The sequence below is a fragment of the Dipodomys spectabilis genome, unplaced genomic scaffold (genome assembly GCF_019054845.1).
Source record: "Dipodomys spectabilis isolate Male_0828 unplaced genomic scaffold, ASM1905484v1 ptg000108l, whole genome shotgun sequence".
Classification (NCBI taxonomy): Eukaryota; Metazoa; Chordata; class Mammalia; order Rodentia; family Heteromyidae; genus Dipodomys; species Dipodomys spectabilis.
Genome location: NW_024870785.1, coordinates 18,378,804 through 18,393,230, shown reverse-complemented (window position 1 = coordinate 18,393,230; position 14,427 = coordinate 18,378,804). Strand labels below are relative to the sequence as shown.

The window sequence follows — 14,427 nt, the reverse complement described above, 5'->3', positions numbered from 1 at the left end:
ATGGGTTTTTTTTTTTTTTTTGTCGGTCGTGGGGCTTGAACTCTGGGCCTGGGCGCTGTCCCTCAGCTCTTCAGCTCAAGGCGAGCGCTCTACCACTTGAGCTACAGCGCCACTTCCGGTTTTCTGGTGGTTTATTGGAGATAGGAGTCTCACGGTCTTTCCTGCCCCGGCTGGCTTTGAACCGTGATCCTCAGATCTCAGCCTCCTGAGTAGCTAGGATTATAGGCGTGAGCCACCAGCGCCCTGCTCTTCCCAGGCTCTTTTCTAAGGATTAGATTAGGACTAAATTTGATGGGGGAAATAATACTGCATGATACTTTTCTTTTCTTCATTCCCATGGGTTGAATTTTGCCTTCCTTGAGTCACTTCAAAAGTAAATATTCTGTGGGGGATGGGGGGGGGCATTTGCACCAATGGCTCAGGCCTGTAATCCTAGCTACTCAGGAGACAGATCTGAGGACCGCGGTTCAAAGCCAGCCTAGGCAGGAAAGTCTGTGAGACTTATCTCCAATTAACTACCAGAAAACCAGAAGTGCCTTGAGCTGAGCTCAGGCCCAGAGTTCAAGCCCTACAACCAAAAAAAAAGATTCCTAGAATCTAGACATTATCAACTTACATATTACCATCTTTGGATCTCAGCTTCCTGTGTAGGATTACAAGTGTGAGTCACCAGCACCTGGCTAATGAGGAACTTGTGTACAGGACAAGATACAATATCACGATGATGTGGGGTTGGGAAGGTGGCTCAGTGGTAGAGTGCTTACCTTGCATGCCTGAGGCCTTGGGTTCAATTCCTCAGCACCACATAAGCAGAAAAAGGCGGAAGTGGTGCTGTGGCTCAGGTGGTAGAGTGCTAGCCTGAGGGACAGCACCCAGGCCCAGAGTTCAAGCCCCAAGACGGACAAAAAAAAGAAATATATATCATGATGATGTGCAGTGTTGTCACCAGTGCAAAAAGAGAACTAACTGACCACATGATTGACTGGTTCCAATTTTTTTTTTTAACTACTCAATTACTCCTTATAGTAGGCAAATAGGAACAGAAACATAGTTGCTTGGTTGCTGGCCCCAAACTCAGGATCGGCTATTTCAGCCTCCTGAACATTGGGATTATAGGCAGGTACCAACACCATGCCCAGGAGGAGGAAAAAACATGTTTATCATGAGAGAAAAGTTGTACACCAGACATTTCATCTACCAACTTGATTTGTTTTCTTTCAAAAGAAGGTTGAGGGGCTGGGAAGTTGGCTCAGCGGTAGAGCGCTTGCCTTGCATGCATGAGGCCCTGAGTTCGATTCCTCAGCACTACATAAGCAGAAAAAAGTCGGAAGTGGCGCCGTGGCTCAAGTGATAGAGCACTAGCCTTGAGCTGAAGAGCTGAGGGACAGTGCTCAGGCCCAGAGTTCAGGCCCCACAACCGGACCAAAAAAAAAAAAAAGGTTGAGGTCAGGTGCCATAGGCTCACAACTATAATTTTAGCTACGCAAAAGGCTGAGATTTTTGCTGGGTGCCAGTGGCTTACAACCTACAATCCTAGCTATTCAGGAAGCTGAGATCTGAGGATCACGGTTCAAAGCCAGCCTGGGCAGGAAAGTCCATGAGACTCATCTCCAATAAACCATAAGAAAACCAGAAGTGGGGCTGTGGCTTAAGTGGTAGAGCACTCACCTTGAGCTGAATGGCTCAGGGACAGTGCCCATGCTCAGAGTTCAAGCCCCATGACTGACAAAAGAAGGCTGAATTTTAAGAATCAGTTCAAAGGCCTGGGAAGTTGGCTCAGTGGTAGATTGCTTGCCTTGCATGTATGAGGCCCTGAGTTTGATTCCTCAGCACCACATAAACAGAAAGGAGCTGGAAGTGGTGCTGTGGCTCAAGTGGTAGGGCGCTGAGGGACAGTGCCCATGCCGAGTTCAGTCCCCATGACCAACAACAACAAAAAATAATATTAAGAATCAGTTCAAAGCCAGCCCAGGCAGGAAAACCCATGGGGTTCTTATGTCCAGAAAACCACTAAAAGATCTGGAAGTGAAGTTGTGGCTCTAGTGGTAGAGCATTAGCCTTGAGCAAAAAAGCTTAGGAACAGTGCCCAGGCCCTGAGTTCAAACCCCAGGACTGGCACAAAAATAAGGATTGAGAGGCTGCTTTTATGCCATTTTAGTATTAGTTCTTCATATGCAAGACAGCTGCTTTAAACACATGAGTTCATAGACACTTTTTCTCAGCTGTGGGCAGTGTGGGAAATATGTGATTTATATGTACATTAGAGAATCTGCAGCCTGATTATAATGATGAATGTAATACAAGGATATCACATTAGGCAATGCCAGTGGCCACACATAATTCAAACACAAGTCTTCAGTCACCAAGTTGCATAGTTCACCTATGAAAATGGAACCAATGTATACAACTGAGGCGATGACACATTAGAATTTCTACAGTTAATCTTTGAAGATTGGTTTTTAATACTAGTGTCATTTTTATATTTCTGCGTATATAAGGCTTTCAGTACCAAGTATGTGGTTTGTGTTACAGCACGATACACTTGTATGGGCACATCTGGATAACTCTGCCTTTCTCCAGGTCTCTGGAAAAGATGTCAGCCTCAGTTGCCTATCTTATGCCCCACCGGTGACTAGGATGCGAAGCCATCTCAAGCTGCACTTCTTGAGCAGTGGTAAGCAGCAGGGTGGAGGGAGCTGACACAGACCAAGGGCAAACAAGCCGGGCGGGCGCTGGTGGCTCACGCCTGTCATCCTAGCTACTCAGGAGGCTGAGATCGGAGGATGGCAGTTCGAAGCCAGCCCGGGCAGCAAAGTCCCCGTGAGACCCTCATCCAACAAACTACTCAAGTGGTAGAGCACTAGCCTTGAGCACAAAGAGGCCCAGGGACCGCGCCCAGGCCTTGAGTTCAAGCCCCAGGACCGGCAAAAACCAAGAAATCCCACAAGAACCAAGACACTACCGTGCAGTATTGGTTCATGCAGCCAGTGAGAGGGACTGAGGCCGAATGGAGGTAGGTTTTGAGGACAGGCAGAAGGTGCTGCGGCATTAAATCCTAGGTTCGATCCCTAGCAGTGCTTTGAGTTCTTACGAACCCGACTTGGCAGGAACGAACGCCAGCTGGCTCACCCGCACAGACAAAAGTGAGCTCGACCGGGCCCAGGCCCACAGACTGGACCACACCCGCGGGAGACGCCTTTCGCATGGTAGGGCGGGGGACCAAGGTGGGAGGAGGTCCGGGCCCCGCCGCTCGGCATGCTGGGATCTGTAGTCTCTTCAGGAACCCAATCCTGGCGCGCTCTGGGTCCAGCCTTCCGCCGACCACCTTCCTGCGGACGGAGGGACGAGCCAGGAATCCAATGAGGCAGCACTAACGTGGCAGCCACTCACGAGGCCGCGTCCCCGCCCGGGGCTCCGGCCACGCCCCCGTAGGGAGCTACCATCTGGTGCCGAAACAAAGGGGGAACACTGGAGACCGGCCTGCTGGGAGAAGCCGCCCGTGTTCCCTGGATTCCCCTCCCCTGACAATGGTAGCGTCCGGCCCGCGCTGGGCGTCCCAGCCCGTTCCGGCCCGGTTCGCCCCGGCCGCGCTCGCTCCTGCGGGTGGATGCTGCTGCGCCTGTCCGAGCGGAACATGAAGGTACTGTTCGCCGCCGCACTCCTCGTGGGCTCCGTCTTCTTCCTGCTGTTGCCTGGACCCTCCGTGGCCGATGAGAAGAAGAAAGGACCCAAAGTCACCGTCAAGGTCCGGGCTCTGTTCCCCCCTTCCTTCCCTTCCTGTCCGGCGAGGCCTTCCCTCTGTCTGGGACCTGGGGTCCGGCCTGGGCGCCCCGGGCATCACTGTCTCGAGATCGTGGGGGCCTGGGCGTCTTTGGACTCGGCTCCACTTCTGGTGCCTAGGCCGTTCCTACCCTTGGGGAGTGGGGTGGGGGGGTACGGATTGCGGATCCTCCTCAACCTCAGCCCTAGACCCGAGAGGGAGCCCGAGCCGATCCCGGGCCGGGGTCCTGGTGAAAGATCCCCCTTCCCCAGATCCTTTCCCCCGCGAAGCCAAAGTGTGGCCATTTCCAGTTCCGTTTAGATGACATTAAATGGACTCTCAACGTGCATGGTTAAGTTTGGGCTCGTGTGGGTGTCTGTTTGTTTTCTTGTAGAATGACCTAGGTTCATTATTTCAGGCCAAGATGATTATCCCGCCGTCTACGAGCCGTCCACACGCTTCAGAAACCATCTGCAGCTATTTGTAATTCTAGTCTCCACCAGAATCAGATTCAGAAGCATTACTCGGGTCCCTGTTCACTCTCCCTTTCCCAGAGTAAATTCTCCAGCGCTCCCTTGCCCACCAAAGCTAAATTTGAAATGGTCTTTCTCCACAGGTGTACTTTGACCTACGTATTGGAGATGAAGATGTAGGCCGGGTAGTCTTTGGTCTCTTTGGAAAGACTGTTCCAAAAACAGTGGATAATTTTGTGGCCTTAGCTACAGGAGAGGTAAGTGGTGGCAGACCGGACTGCAGAGCGCAGCCCATCCGTAGCAGTGGCCAGAGAACCCCCATATTAGTCTCTTTTAAGGTTGAACCATCCTGAACTTTCCTGGGAGTCTTAGCACCTGGATATGGCAAAGCTACCTTGGACCTGCAGATGACCTCTTTGTCCATCCTTGTGTGGGGCTGTGGGTGTGTGGGGGTGCACCAGTCTTGTAGATGACCTTTTTGTCTGTGTGTGTGTGTGTGTGTGTGTGTGTGTGTGTGTGTGTGTGTGTGTGTGTGTACATGCCTATGTGTGCCAGTCCTGGGGCTTAAACTCAGGGTCTGGGTACTGTCCCCAATCTTGCTCAAAGCTAATGCTCTATCAGTTGAGCCACAACTCCACTTCATTGTGTGTGTGTGTGTGTGTGTGTGGAGAGAGAGGGAGAGAGATTTATTGGAGATAAGAGTCTCAGCTGGGTGCCAGTGGCTCACGCCTGTAATCCTAGCTACTCAGGAGGCTGAGATCTGAGGATCCCAGCTCAAAGCCAGCCCGGGCAGGAAAGTCTGTGAAACTCTTATCTCCAATAAACCACTAGAAAACCAGAAATGGCACTGTAGCTCAAGTGGTAGGGGCTCACCTTGAGCTGAAGAGCTGAGGGACAGCGCTCAGGCACAGAGTTTAAGCCCCATGACCGACCAAAAAAAAAAAAAAGATTTATTGCCAACCGGGCTTCAAACCATGATTCTCAGATTCTCACGGACTTTTCATGCACGGGCTGGCTTTGAACCAGGATCCTCAGATCTCAACCTCCTGAGTAGCTAGGATTACAGGCTTGAGCCCCTAGCCCCTGGCTGTCCATCCATTTTCTGAGTTTGTTCATATGTTGAAAAGAGGAGAAAGACACTGTGTGATCTGGGATTGTATAAAGCTTGGTCTTTCTGGGATGTGTGCTCCATGCCTGACCCACAGTAACTGCTCGTTCAATAACACAGATAGATGAGTTTGGCCAATAGTTAGATCAACTTTGTGAGCAGGAGTTATGGGCTGGGCCTGTTTGACATCTTTCTTTGACTTATGCCTCTTATTTGTCTTCTTGTCCCTTATTTTTTTTCTAGAAAGGATTTGGCTACAAAAACAGCAAATTCCATCGTGTGATCAAGGACTTCATGATCCAGGGTGGAGATTTCACTAGGGGAGATGGCACTGGAGGTAACCTAAAATCTTCTGGGCAGAGGAGTCTCCCAGTATAGTCTCTGAGGTAGCACAGCCAAACTGTGGCTGATAAACAAGGCCCCTTCCTTTTCTAGCTCCAGGAGCAACCTGCACATTATGAGCAGCTGCACCTCTGTATGCACAGGGACCCGTAGTACAGAGGATTATTTGTTTAGTCACTCACAATTGGGTTTGATCCAGTATCGGCACCTACTTAATTTGTGACCTCTTGCAAAGCAAGTCCGTAGAGCCTTAGTTTCTTTTCTATAGCGGGAGAAGGTTAGCACTGTGGACAGTGTGACCTGAGGGTTGAGTGCCTGGCCGTTTGGTTAGTGTTCAGTAAAGTCGGCCATTGTGGATCTGCTGGCACAGTCAACACTTTAGGCCAAGGTGATCAAGAATGGCCTTGAAAACGGGAGGAAAGATTTGAGTGAGGGTCCTGGAAGGGGAGAATCTCAATGGGCAAAGGAGGCAGGGTTAAGGTATGAAGCCCAGCTCTGTTCTTTTTTTTTTTTTGTAATATTTTTTTTGGTCCGGTGGTGGGGCCTGAACTCTGGGCCTGGGCGCTGTCCCTCAGCTCTTCAGCTCAAGGCTAGTGCTCTACCACTTGAGCCACAGCGCCACTTCCGGCTTTTTTGTTTTTGCTTATGTGGTGCTGAGGAATCAAACCCAGGGCCTTGAGCATGCAAGGCAAGTGCTCTACCACTGAGCCACCTTCCCAGCCCATGCCCAGTTCTGTTCTGTGGCAGGAGCTTGGCCAAAGGAGAAGGGGATTGTGGGAAGGGGCGGCAGGGTACAGAGCGGGGGGGGGGGGGGGGGGGGTTATGGCTAGCAATTTGGGTTTATGCTCTAAGGAACACAGGGACCTGTTGAAGACGGAAATGAAAGGACAACCAAGTCAAAAGGGATTTAAGGGAAAGTGGCAGAATGTAGAATGTGGAGCCAAGAGCAAACTGACTGTTAGAGAGATCGGTGAAGGCGTCACTTGGCAGGATGACTTCTGCCTGAACCCCGGCAGTATATAGAACAGCAGTTAAGGGTAAACACTCGAGAAGAGTTAGGCCATCTTGGTTTGAATTCTTCCTGGCACCTCTCACTTCTATCTCTGGTTCTTTATTTTTGCAATACTACTGAAATAGCTTAGATAGTTATGTGTAAGACACTTGGAATAGTCTGACACATTTTCATGCTGTAGACATGAGCTGTCACAGAAGTCAGGGTAACAGGAATAGAGAGAAACGATGAATAAACACGGGAGGAGTAGACACAGCATCAGTGTGTAAAGGAGAAGTTGCCAGAAAGATGACTAAACCGTGGAAGGAAAAGTGATCCTAGGGCTGGGAAGGTGGCTCAGTGGTAGAGCGCTTGCCTTGCATCCATGAGGCCCTGGGTTCGATTCCTCAGCACCACATAAGCAAAAAGGAAAAAGAAGCCGGAAGTGGCGCTGTGGCTCAAGTGGTAGAGCGCTAGCCTTAAAGAGCTGTCCCTTAGAATTGGGAATTCCTTGTATGTTGGGAAAGGGTTGGAAGTAAGGATAGAAATTTAGGGATTTTCAGGATAGCAGCAATATTGAAATCCTGTGATTGAGACAGAAGATTCTCAAGGGGAGAGGTTTTAGCAGGTACCGTGGCTCTCCCCCATAAGCCTGTCTACTTGGGAGGCTGAGAACAGGAGGAATGTGATTTGAAGCCAACCTGGACAGGAAAGTTGGTAAGACTCAATCAGTGGGAAGATGTCGGGTGTGGCTTTGCCTGTCTAGATGGGAAACCTAAATAGATGAATTGCAGTCCAGGTACCTCCTGACTAGGAAGCTTGACTATGTCAAAAATAACCAGGGCAGCAAAAGGGCTAGATGCATGGCTCAGGGGTAAATCATCTGCCTAGCAAGCAAGAGGCCCTGAGTTCAAACTCCAGTACTGACCCCAAAAAAAGGCAGTGGAGAGAAGTTTTTAGGCAGCGCTCAAGCAAAGAGTCACCACAGGACATTGGCAATTTGGTCTCTCCAGTATCAGGACAAGAAGTGGAACACGAGTGAAATACCCCTTAGCCCGTCTAGCCACCTTGGTTTTCAGTCAGCCTGAGTCCAGGGCATTTTTCCAGCTTCGCTCCATCCTGTGGGCTGCAGGGTAAACAAAGGTTTGTTGAGAATCAAACACCAGGCTTTGGCCAGGCATCAGACACTGACGCCTATAATTCTAGTTACCTAGGAGGCTGAGATTTGAGGATTATGGTTCAAAGCCAGCCTGGGCAGGAAAAGCCTGAGTCATTTTATCTCTTAATTCACCAAAATGTCCGAAGTGGGACTTTGCTAGCTTCTGAGCCAAAAAGCTCAGGGAACAGCTCCCAGGCCCTAAGTTCAAGCTCCAAGACTGGCACACAAGAGGGAAGGGGAGGCTTTAGATGCAAGTAAATAAAGGTGTTGTCAAACCTCTCCAGTGCAGGGATTCTGGACCCTCAGGTCATTGATGCACCGTGTGAACTCACTGGGTGGCAGGGAGGAGGGTGTCAGTTGCTCCTGGAGCAGCTTTGGGACTGGGGTCTTGGAAACCATGTCAGGATCTGCACTCGGCTCCATGTTGTGGACACTGGGTTTAAAACTCATGGACAGATACACGACCCACATTCATAGTGTTTATTTTAATGTCCATTCCTTGGCAAAGAGGATACAGGGCCCTTGATTTTTCTCTTCTTTTGACTCCCCCTGCACCACCCCCTGCTCTGTCCTGTTTCTGCTCTGCAACTGCATCTGTCCTTTGTGTTCCGCAGAGGATAAGCTAGTCATCCACCACAGTCCTCCCTGGAGGCTCCCTCCCTCTACTCCTCCCTAGTACCCTCCCCCGCCCTCCCCCCCCTTTGCTGGCCTCAAGCCAGGGTAGCTGACAATGTGAGTCTTAATTAAAATGGCACAAGATGTGATCCACCTTGTACTATATTTGCTTAGACTCCACTTGATTTCATATACAATGGCCTGGATCTAAATAAAGGCAGAGAATAGGAAGGAGACAGCTTTGATGTCCTTGTTTGCCATTCTGGTCTGGCCTGGCACAAAGGAGGGCCGTGCCCCCTGGATCTGCCAGGTTTGGACCAACCCAGCTCCCTTACTGCTTGTCTTTGCAGGAAAGAGCATCTATGGTGAGCGCTTTCCCGATGAGAACTTCAAGCTGAAGCACTACGGGCCAGGCTGGGTGAGCATGGCTAACGCAGGGAAAGACACCAATGGCTCCCAGTTCTTCATCACTACAGTCAAGACAGCCTGGCTAGATGGCAAGCACGTCGTGTTTGGCAAAGTTCTAGAGGGCATGGTAAGTTCTGGAGGTGGAGATTAAACCTGGGCCAGCCTCACCCAGGCTCTAGCCCAGACCCTGCAGTAGGAGCTCCTTGTACTTCATCCCATTCCCAAAGGCACCGGAGCCACGGATTCAGATTAGTGCTCTTGCTCCTGTCTGCATGGAATCAAGACTATAAACAATGCCGGGCGCTGGTGGCTCACGCCTGTAATCCTAGTGGCTCAGGAGGCTGAGGTCTGAAGATCACAGTTCAAAGCCAGCCATGCATTGGTACACACCTGTGGTTCCAGCCAGTCCTGCTGGAGTGAGCCCAGGAATTTGGGGCTGGTCTGGAACATAGTAAGACCTCATTTCAAAAAGAAAAGAATATGCAGTTCACAGCCTGTGCTTCTACCCCATTCCCAGGCCCCAAAACAGCACAGCCTGCCCGGCCTTGGGAAAGCGGTACAAGAGTCCTCTGTTCTGTCAGTCTCTGAGATGGGGGTGTGTGGGCTTTGACTCGTTGGCTATCGGGGTGCAGCTGCGCATGACCTCTGGGAGGCCACTTGGTATACCTCACTCACACTTTTTTTTTTCTCCTCACATTTGGCCCAACAAAATTCCTACTACACTCCTGTGTCAAATTTCGATCTGCTTGGCCTGGCGCCCTGGTCCTAAGTTGTTATAAGAGTTCTGGTTTGTGTGGTGCTTGTTCAGAAGGGGCTTCAGATTCTCCTAAGCACAGTGCTGTGGCCCTCACACCCCGCCTTTGCTTCCTAGGAGGTGGTTCGGAAGGTGGAAAGCACCAAGACAGACAGCCGGGACAAGCCCCTGAAGGACGTGACCATCGCAGACTGTGGCAAGATCGAGGTGGAGAAACCCTTTGCTATTGCCAAGGAGTAGGCCCCAGGGACCTCTGGCCTCTGACCAGCTATCTGTGCAGGCCCTGCACCCTGGTGGGGGTGGGGGTGGGGTGGGGGGAGCCCATCATTGGGCTCCACGCTGCACTGGCCCTGGTGCTGGTGTCTTGACTGTTGGACCCACTTCCCCTCACGTTCCAGGCCCAATTTTATAACAAACTACCAATGCTGACCAATAATAAAGTGGGTTTTTGTTTTTTTTTTTATAACCTGTGTGTCAGCCAGGTTCTTGGGTATGGGAACACCTGTTTTGCATCCCAGTATGGCTGGACCTCTGCTGAGTTGATGGATGCTGGTCTCTTCCTTGGACTCCTTCCTACTTGAACTGCTACCCTGTGCTACCTACAAAGTGTCAGGCAGAGGCTTCTGTTAAAGAACCCCTGCAGCTCTTACCACTTCATGGCCGGGCATGAGCGTGCCTCTAAGCCAACTTGACCCTTCACACCTCATCTCCTTGGCTTTGCTACGAGCCTGAGATTCCGCCAGCCCCAGCTGCCAGTGCAAGTCGGGGTGAAAGCCCTGAGTGGGAATGGGCAAAGCCAAGCTGATGGTTAAGTCCTGGGTCCAGGCTAAGGGAGGATCCAGCCCTAGTTCTTGATGGGAAGCCCTTGGGACCCAGGCGCATAGTCATCCTGGCAGGTGGCCCAAGGCCTGGTCCCATCAGCATGGATGGGTCAGAGCATGGCTGGCGGAAGATCTGTGTGACAGTCGGCCTCAGCCTGGGCTGGTGCTGGGTTGGTGCTAAAGCCGTAGAGGCCCTGGAGCACGCCACTCACCACCACTTCGGGCAGAGGCTCTGTGGGAAGAAAGTACAGAGAAGGGGAGCGCTTGAGTAGAGCTGTCCCTCCAAATGAGACGTCGGCTTTCCCAGGCCACATTTTGTTCACATTAGGCTGTTGGAGACACAATGGGAACCAGTCTTCTTGCTCTAGGCTGCAAAGCATCCTATAGCAGGTTGCAGCCCCAGAGGAAGACATAAGAAGGGAGCTGGTGTCTGTGGTCCTGGAGGCTGAAACATGGTCAAGTTCACTCCTATTTCACTCTACTACCTAGGTCCTAAAGAATGCAAGCCAGGTTGCCTGTAATCCTAGCTACTCAGGAAGCTGAGATTTGAGGATCATGATTGGAAGCCAGCTTGGGGCAGGAAAAATCTGAGACATCTCCAGTTAATCATCAAAAAGTCTGAAGTATAGCTGTGGCTCTTGGTAGAGAACTAGCCTTGAGCAAAAAAAAAAATCTCAAGGATAGTGCAAGGCCTTGTGTTCAAGCCCCAGGACCTGCACACACACACACACACACACATCACTGCAGATCAGAGGCACCTCACCTGGAGAAGGGGTGTAAATGTAGGGATCCACGTGGAAGCTGATGACTGGCCGGTGGTGCAGCTGGGAGCTGGAAGGAAAGAGGGCTGTGAACCATAGGGGAGGTGAAGAGACAGGGCAAAGTCCCACAGTGGGTGGAGAATAGAAACTGACTACCAGGGACCCACAAAGGAAAAGGTGAGGGGCAAGTGGATTCATGGGGACTGGCTAACTGGCCAGAGGCTACCCGCCTGCTTTCTAGCATGTGGCCACAAGAGGGCAGCAGGAGCCATGAACAGGGTAGGTAGGGCTTTGACTTGCCTGCTGTCACTAGGCAGGAATTCCCCCAGGGTGCTGAAAAGCAGAGAGACTTGGTTAATAAGCTGCCTGGGGATGCCCAAGGGAGGTAAGGAGGGGTAGAGACACCAAAGCCCACGAGACTATTCTATTTGTAACAAGCCCAGTTCCGGAGTCAGAGGTGCTGGGGGGAAAAGGGGGGGGAACACGGTAATCAAAGCTATCTAAAACCCAGCTTCTGTACCTGGGTGAAGAAAGCTAATGAGAGAGCTCTTATCTTGGGAGGGAGAACTAAGCCAGGGCCCAGTAGATCCGAGAGGGAAAAGGGCTCACCCTCAAACCTTTCCTAACTGTCCTGCTGCTGAAGGTCCCTGCCATCCCCTCTAACATGGGGTTCTCCTTACCCCCAGCGGCTGGCCTTGGGGTCCGGGGAAAAGTGTCGGAGTCTCAGGAATTCCAGTAACTCCTTAGGCACATCCTGGTTCAGGTACAGGATGCCCTAAAGAGGAGGGCAGAGGCAAACCTATAATCAGCCCAGGGTAGTAATTGCACAGCTCAGTACAAATGAAAATGCAGGTCCTTTGTTCCAAATAATTATGAATTTCAAGGCAGTGGGAACAGAGTTCAGGACCTTTCTGAGCACCTTGGTCTCGCAGTCACGGACTGTAGTCCCATGAAGTGGCCAGGCCTGTAATCTCACACCAAACCCCTCCCTACATCCCACGGGGGAAGGCAACACAGAACCTTATCCTTAAGATGGGAGCCAGTGGTTCGCACCTGTAACCCCAGCTAACTCAGGAGGCTGAGATCTGAGGATTGAGGTTTAAAGTCAGCCCAGACAAGAAAAGTGTAAAACTCTTCTCCAGTTAACCACCAGAAAGCTGACAATGCAGCTATGGCTCGAGTGGTCAGAGCAGTAGCCTTGAGCTTAAAAAAACTCAAGGGACAGCGCCCAGGCCATGAGTTCAAGTCCTAGGATGGGCACCAAAAACAAAAAACAGAACTTGATCCTGGATGGGAAGGCCAAGGCGGCATTCACTGAATGGGGACCACCTCCTGGTTGCCTCATTGAATCCTTTCAACAATCCAGAAAGAGGTGTCTGGACTCACTTGTTCTTCGAAAATTGACACCTTAGAGTAATGAATAACGTCCCCAAATTGTGGGATTACCCCCCCCCCCACACACACACACACTTCCTCCCACATCTGTGTCCAGATCCAGTCCAGCAGTCTGGGGAGAGCAGTTTGTCCCCCCCCTCCCCACTTCCCACCCCCAACACACACCTGGATATAGGCCTCCAAGCCCTGCCGACGCTGCTCCAGCCCTCTGCTCCTCCAGTTGGGCAGGCGTTTCGAGGGGAAGTCGGGCACTTTGTACAGTTTCTTGATCTGCCCCAGCGGTTTTACCAAGTTGCAATCAACCGAGCCCTCCATCACCCCCCCCCTCCCCGGCAGGGGGCCCCCTGGGACATAGCCTGGTGATGCCAGACGCGGCCCCGCGAGGACACGGGCAGTGCGAGCTGGGCTGTGTCCCCGGCACCCTCCCGGGGCTGGCGCTGGATCCCGGGGTGGCGGGGGAGGCCGGGGACCCCAGGGGCTGGGCCGGCTGGGCGCCGCCTCACCCGCTTGTGCAGCGCGTGGAACTCGCTGTAGCGCCTGGGCACCGTGTGTCTGCGCCCTCTGCACAGCACCTCCACTCGGAACACCTGGCGGGCGGACGGGAGCGTGAGGCCGGCCCGACGGGCGCCGAGGGGCCCGCGCCCCGCGCCCCCCCTCCGGTGCGCCACCGCCGCTCTCCTCTCCGGGGGGGCCCCCCAGCGCCCCGCACACACCTGAGGGGAAAGGCAAGTGGGGGCCGGTCCTCTTGCTCCCGGGCGAGTGCCCCGACCACGATCAGAGGGGCCTTGGAGATCCAAGCAACCTCAACACCCCCCTCTTCCCACCCCCCACAGTGTGGAGTTGCCCCCGACGGCGAACGGTGGCGGGTCACTGCACTTGACGGGGCGAAATTTGGCGGGTCCCCGTCCCCCTCCCCTTGCAGCGACCCTGCTCACCATGTGGCCTTTCTCTGGGCTCTGACCGGGCTCCTCGGCCTCGGGCCCCACGGACGGGATATGAACTTCCAGCATCCGCGCGCGCTGCTCGGATCCCCAACTCTCGGGAGCGGACCACAGACCCCGCGCGGCCGCCCCGCCCCTCGGCCAGCAAGCCCCGCCCCCGTCCCACAGGCCCCGCCCCAACCTCTGCCTCACGTCCTCCCAGAACCCTGGGTCCCACCGGCCCCGCCCATGTGGCCCGCCCCCTCGGTCCCTCAGGCCCCGCCCCCGGCCCGCCCCGCCCCCCGGTCCGCCCCGCCCTGGGCGTTTCCTGGCGCAGCCTGGTGCTGTGAGCCCCGATTAGCCGGGGCGTGGGGGACCCGCACCCGCTGCCCGCCAGCCCTTCGCTGGTGGTGGGGCCGCCGCGCAGGGGGAGCAGCCCTGGCAGAAAGTCAATTAACCAAACATTTCCTGGGCACTGGCAGTCCCTCTGTCCCTTCCTGAGTCCCCGGGCCCGGGGGCTCCTGGTGTCCAGCGGCGGGCGTCCCTGCCTTCCTCACCCCTTAGCCGGGGCCAGGCCGCCCCTTCCGTTCCGGGCCTGGGGACCCCGGGGGAGTCAGAGCCCGGGGAAGGCGTGGGGCCCCTCCCGGCGGCTCCGGCCCCTTCCCCGGGGCCCACCCCCACCCCTCCTCCTTCCTTTCCTGCATCCATTCATGTCTTCCAGCGCTAACCTGTTCCCGGGCCAGTCTGAAGGAAGAGGCAGACTAGGGACCCAAGGCTCTGCTCTGAGAGTGCCCTGAACCATCTGCAAATAAAGACGATACGCACTGCTTGGGAGGATGCGACCGGAGGGACCATTGGAACCTAGAAGTTCAAGGTCAGTCCGGACAACGCTGGAGACTGTGGGAAGGAGGGAAGGAAGG

General features: G+C 53.4%; 2 protein-coding genes across 4 annotated transcripts; one reads left to right on the top strand and one right to left on the bottom strand.

Annotated features, from left to right (window-relative positions):
- The first annotated feature begins 3,560 nt into the window (after positions 1-3,560).
- Ppib (peptidylprolyl isomerase B) lies at positions 3,561-10,050 on the top strand. The gene is made up of 5 exons (XM_042687754.1): positions 3,561-3,745; positions 4,377-4,490; positions 5,585-5,678; positions 8,799-8,983; positions 9,728-10,050. The coding sequence occupies exons 1-5, from the start codon at positions 3,608-3,610 to the stop codon at positions 9,848-9,850; spliced, it is 654 nt and encodes a 217-aa protein (XP_042543688.1). The 5' UTR covers positions 3,561-3,607; the 3' UTR covers positions 9,851-10,050.
- Positions 7,199-13,610, bottom strand: Snx22 (sorting nexin 22). Of its 3 annotated transcripts, none has more exons than XM_042687758.1 (7): positions 13,523-13,610; positions 13,091-13,174; positions 12,753-12,857; positions 11,873-11,967; positions 11,493-11,525; positions 11,195-11,262; positions 7,199-7,800 (listed from the first exon to the last, which is right to left on the bottom strand). In XM_042687758.1, the coding sequence occupies exons 1-7, from the start codon at positions 13,595-13,597 to the stop codon at positions 7,754-7,756; spliced, it is 507 nt and encodes a 168-aa protein (XP_042543692.1). In that variant the 5' UTR covers positions 13,598-13,610; the 3' UTR covers positions 7,199-7,753. The 3 variants fall into 3 exon arrangements, with proteins under 3 accessions (XP_042543692.1, XP_042543690.1, XP_042543691.1); XM_042687756.1 differs by lacking the exon at positions 7,199-7,800 and adding an exon at positions 10,127-10,663; XM_042687757.1 differs by lacking the exons at positions 7,199-7,800; positions 11,493-11,525 and adding an exon at positions 10,127-10,663.
- Positions 13,611-14,427: the final 817 nt, after the last annotated feature.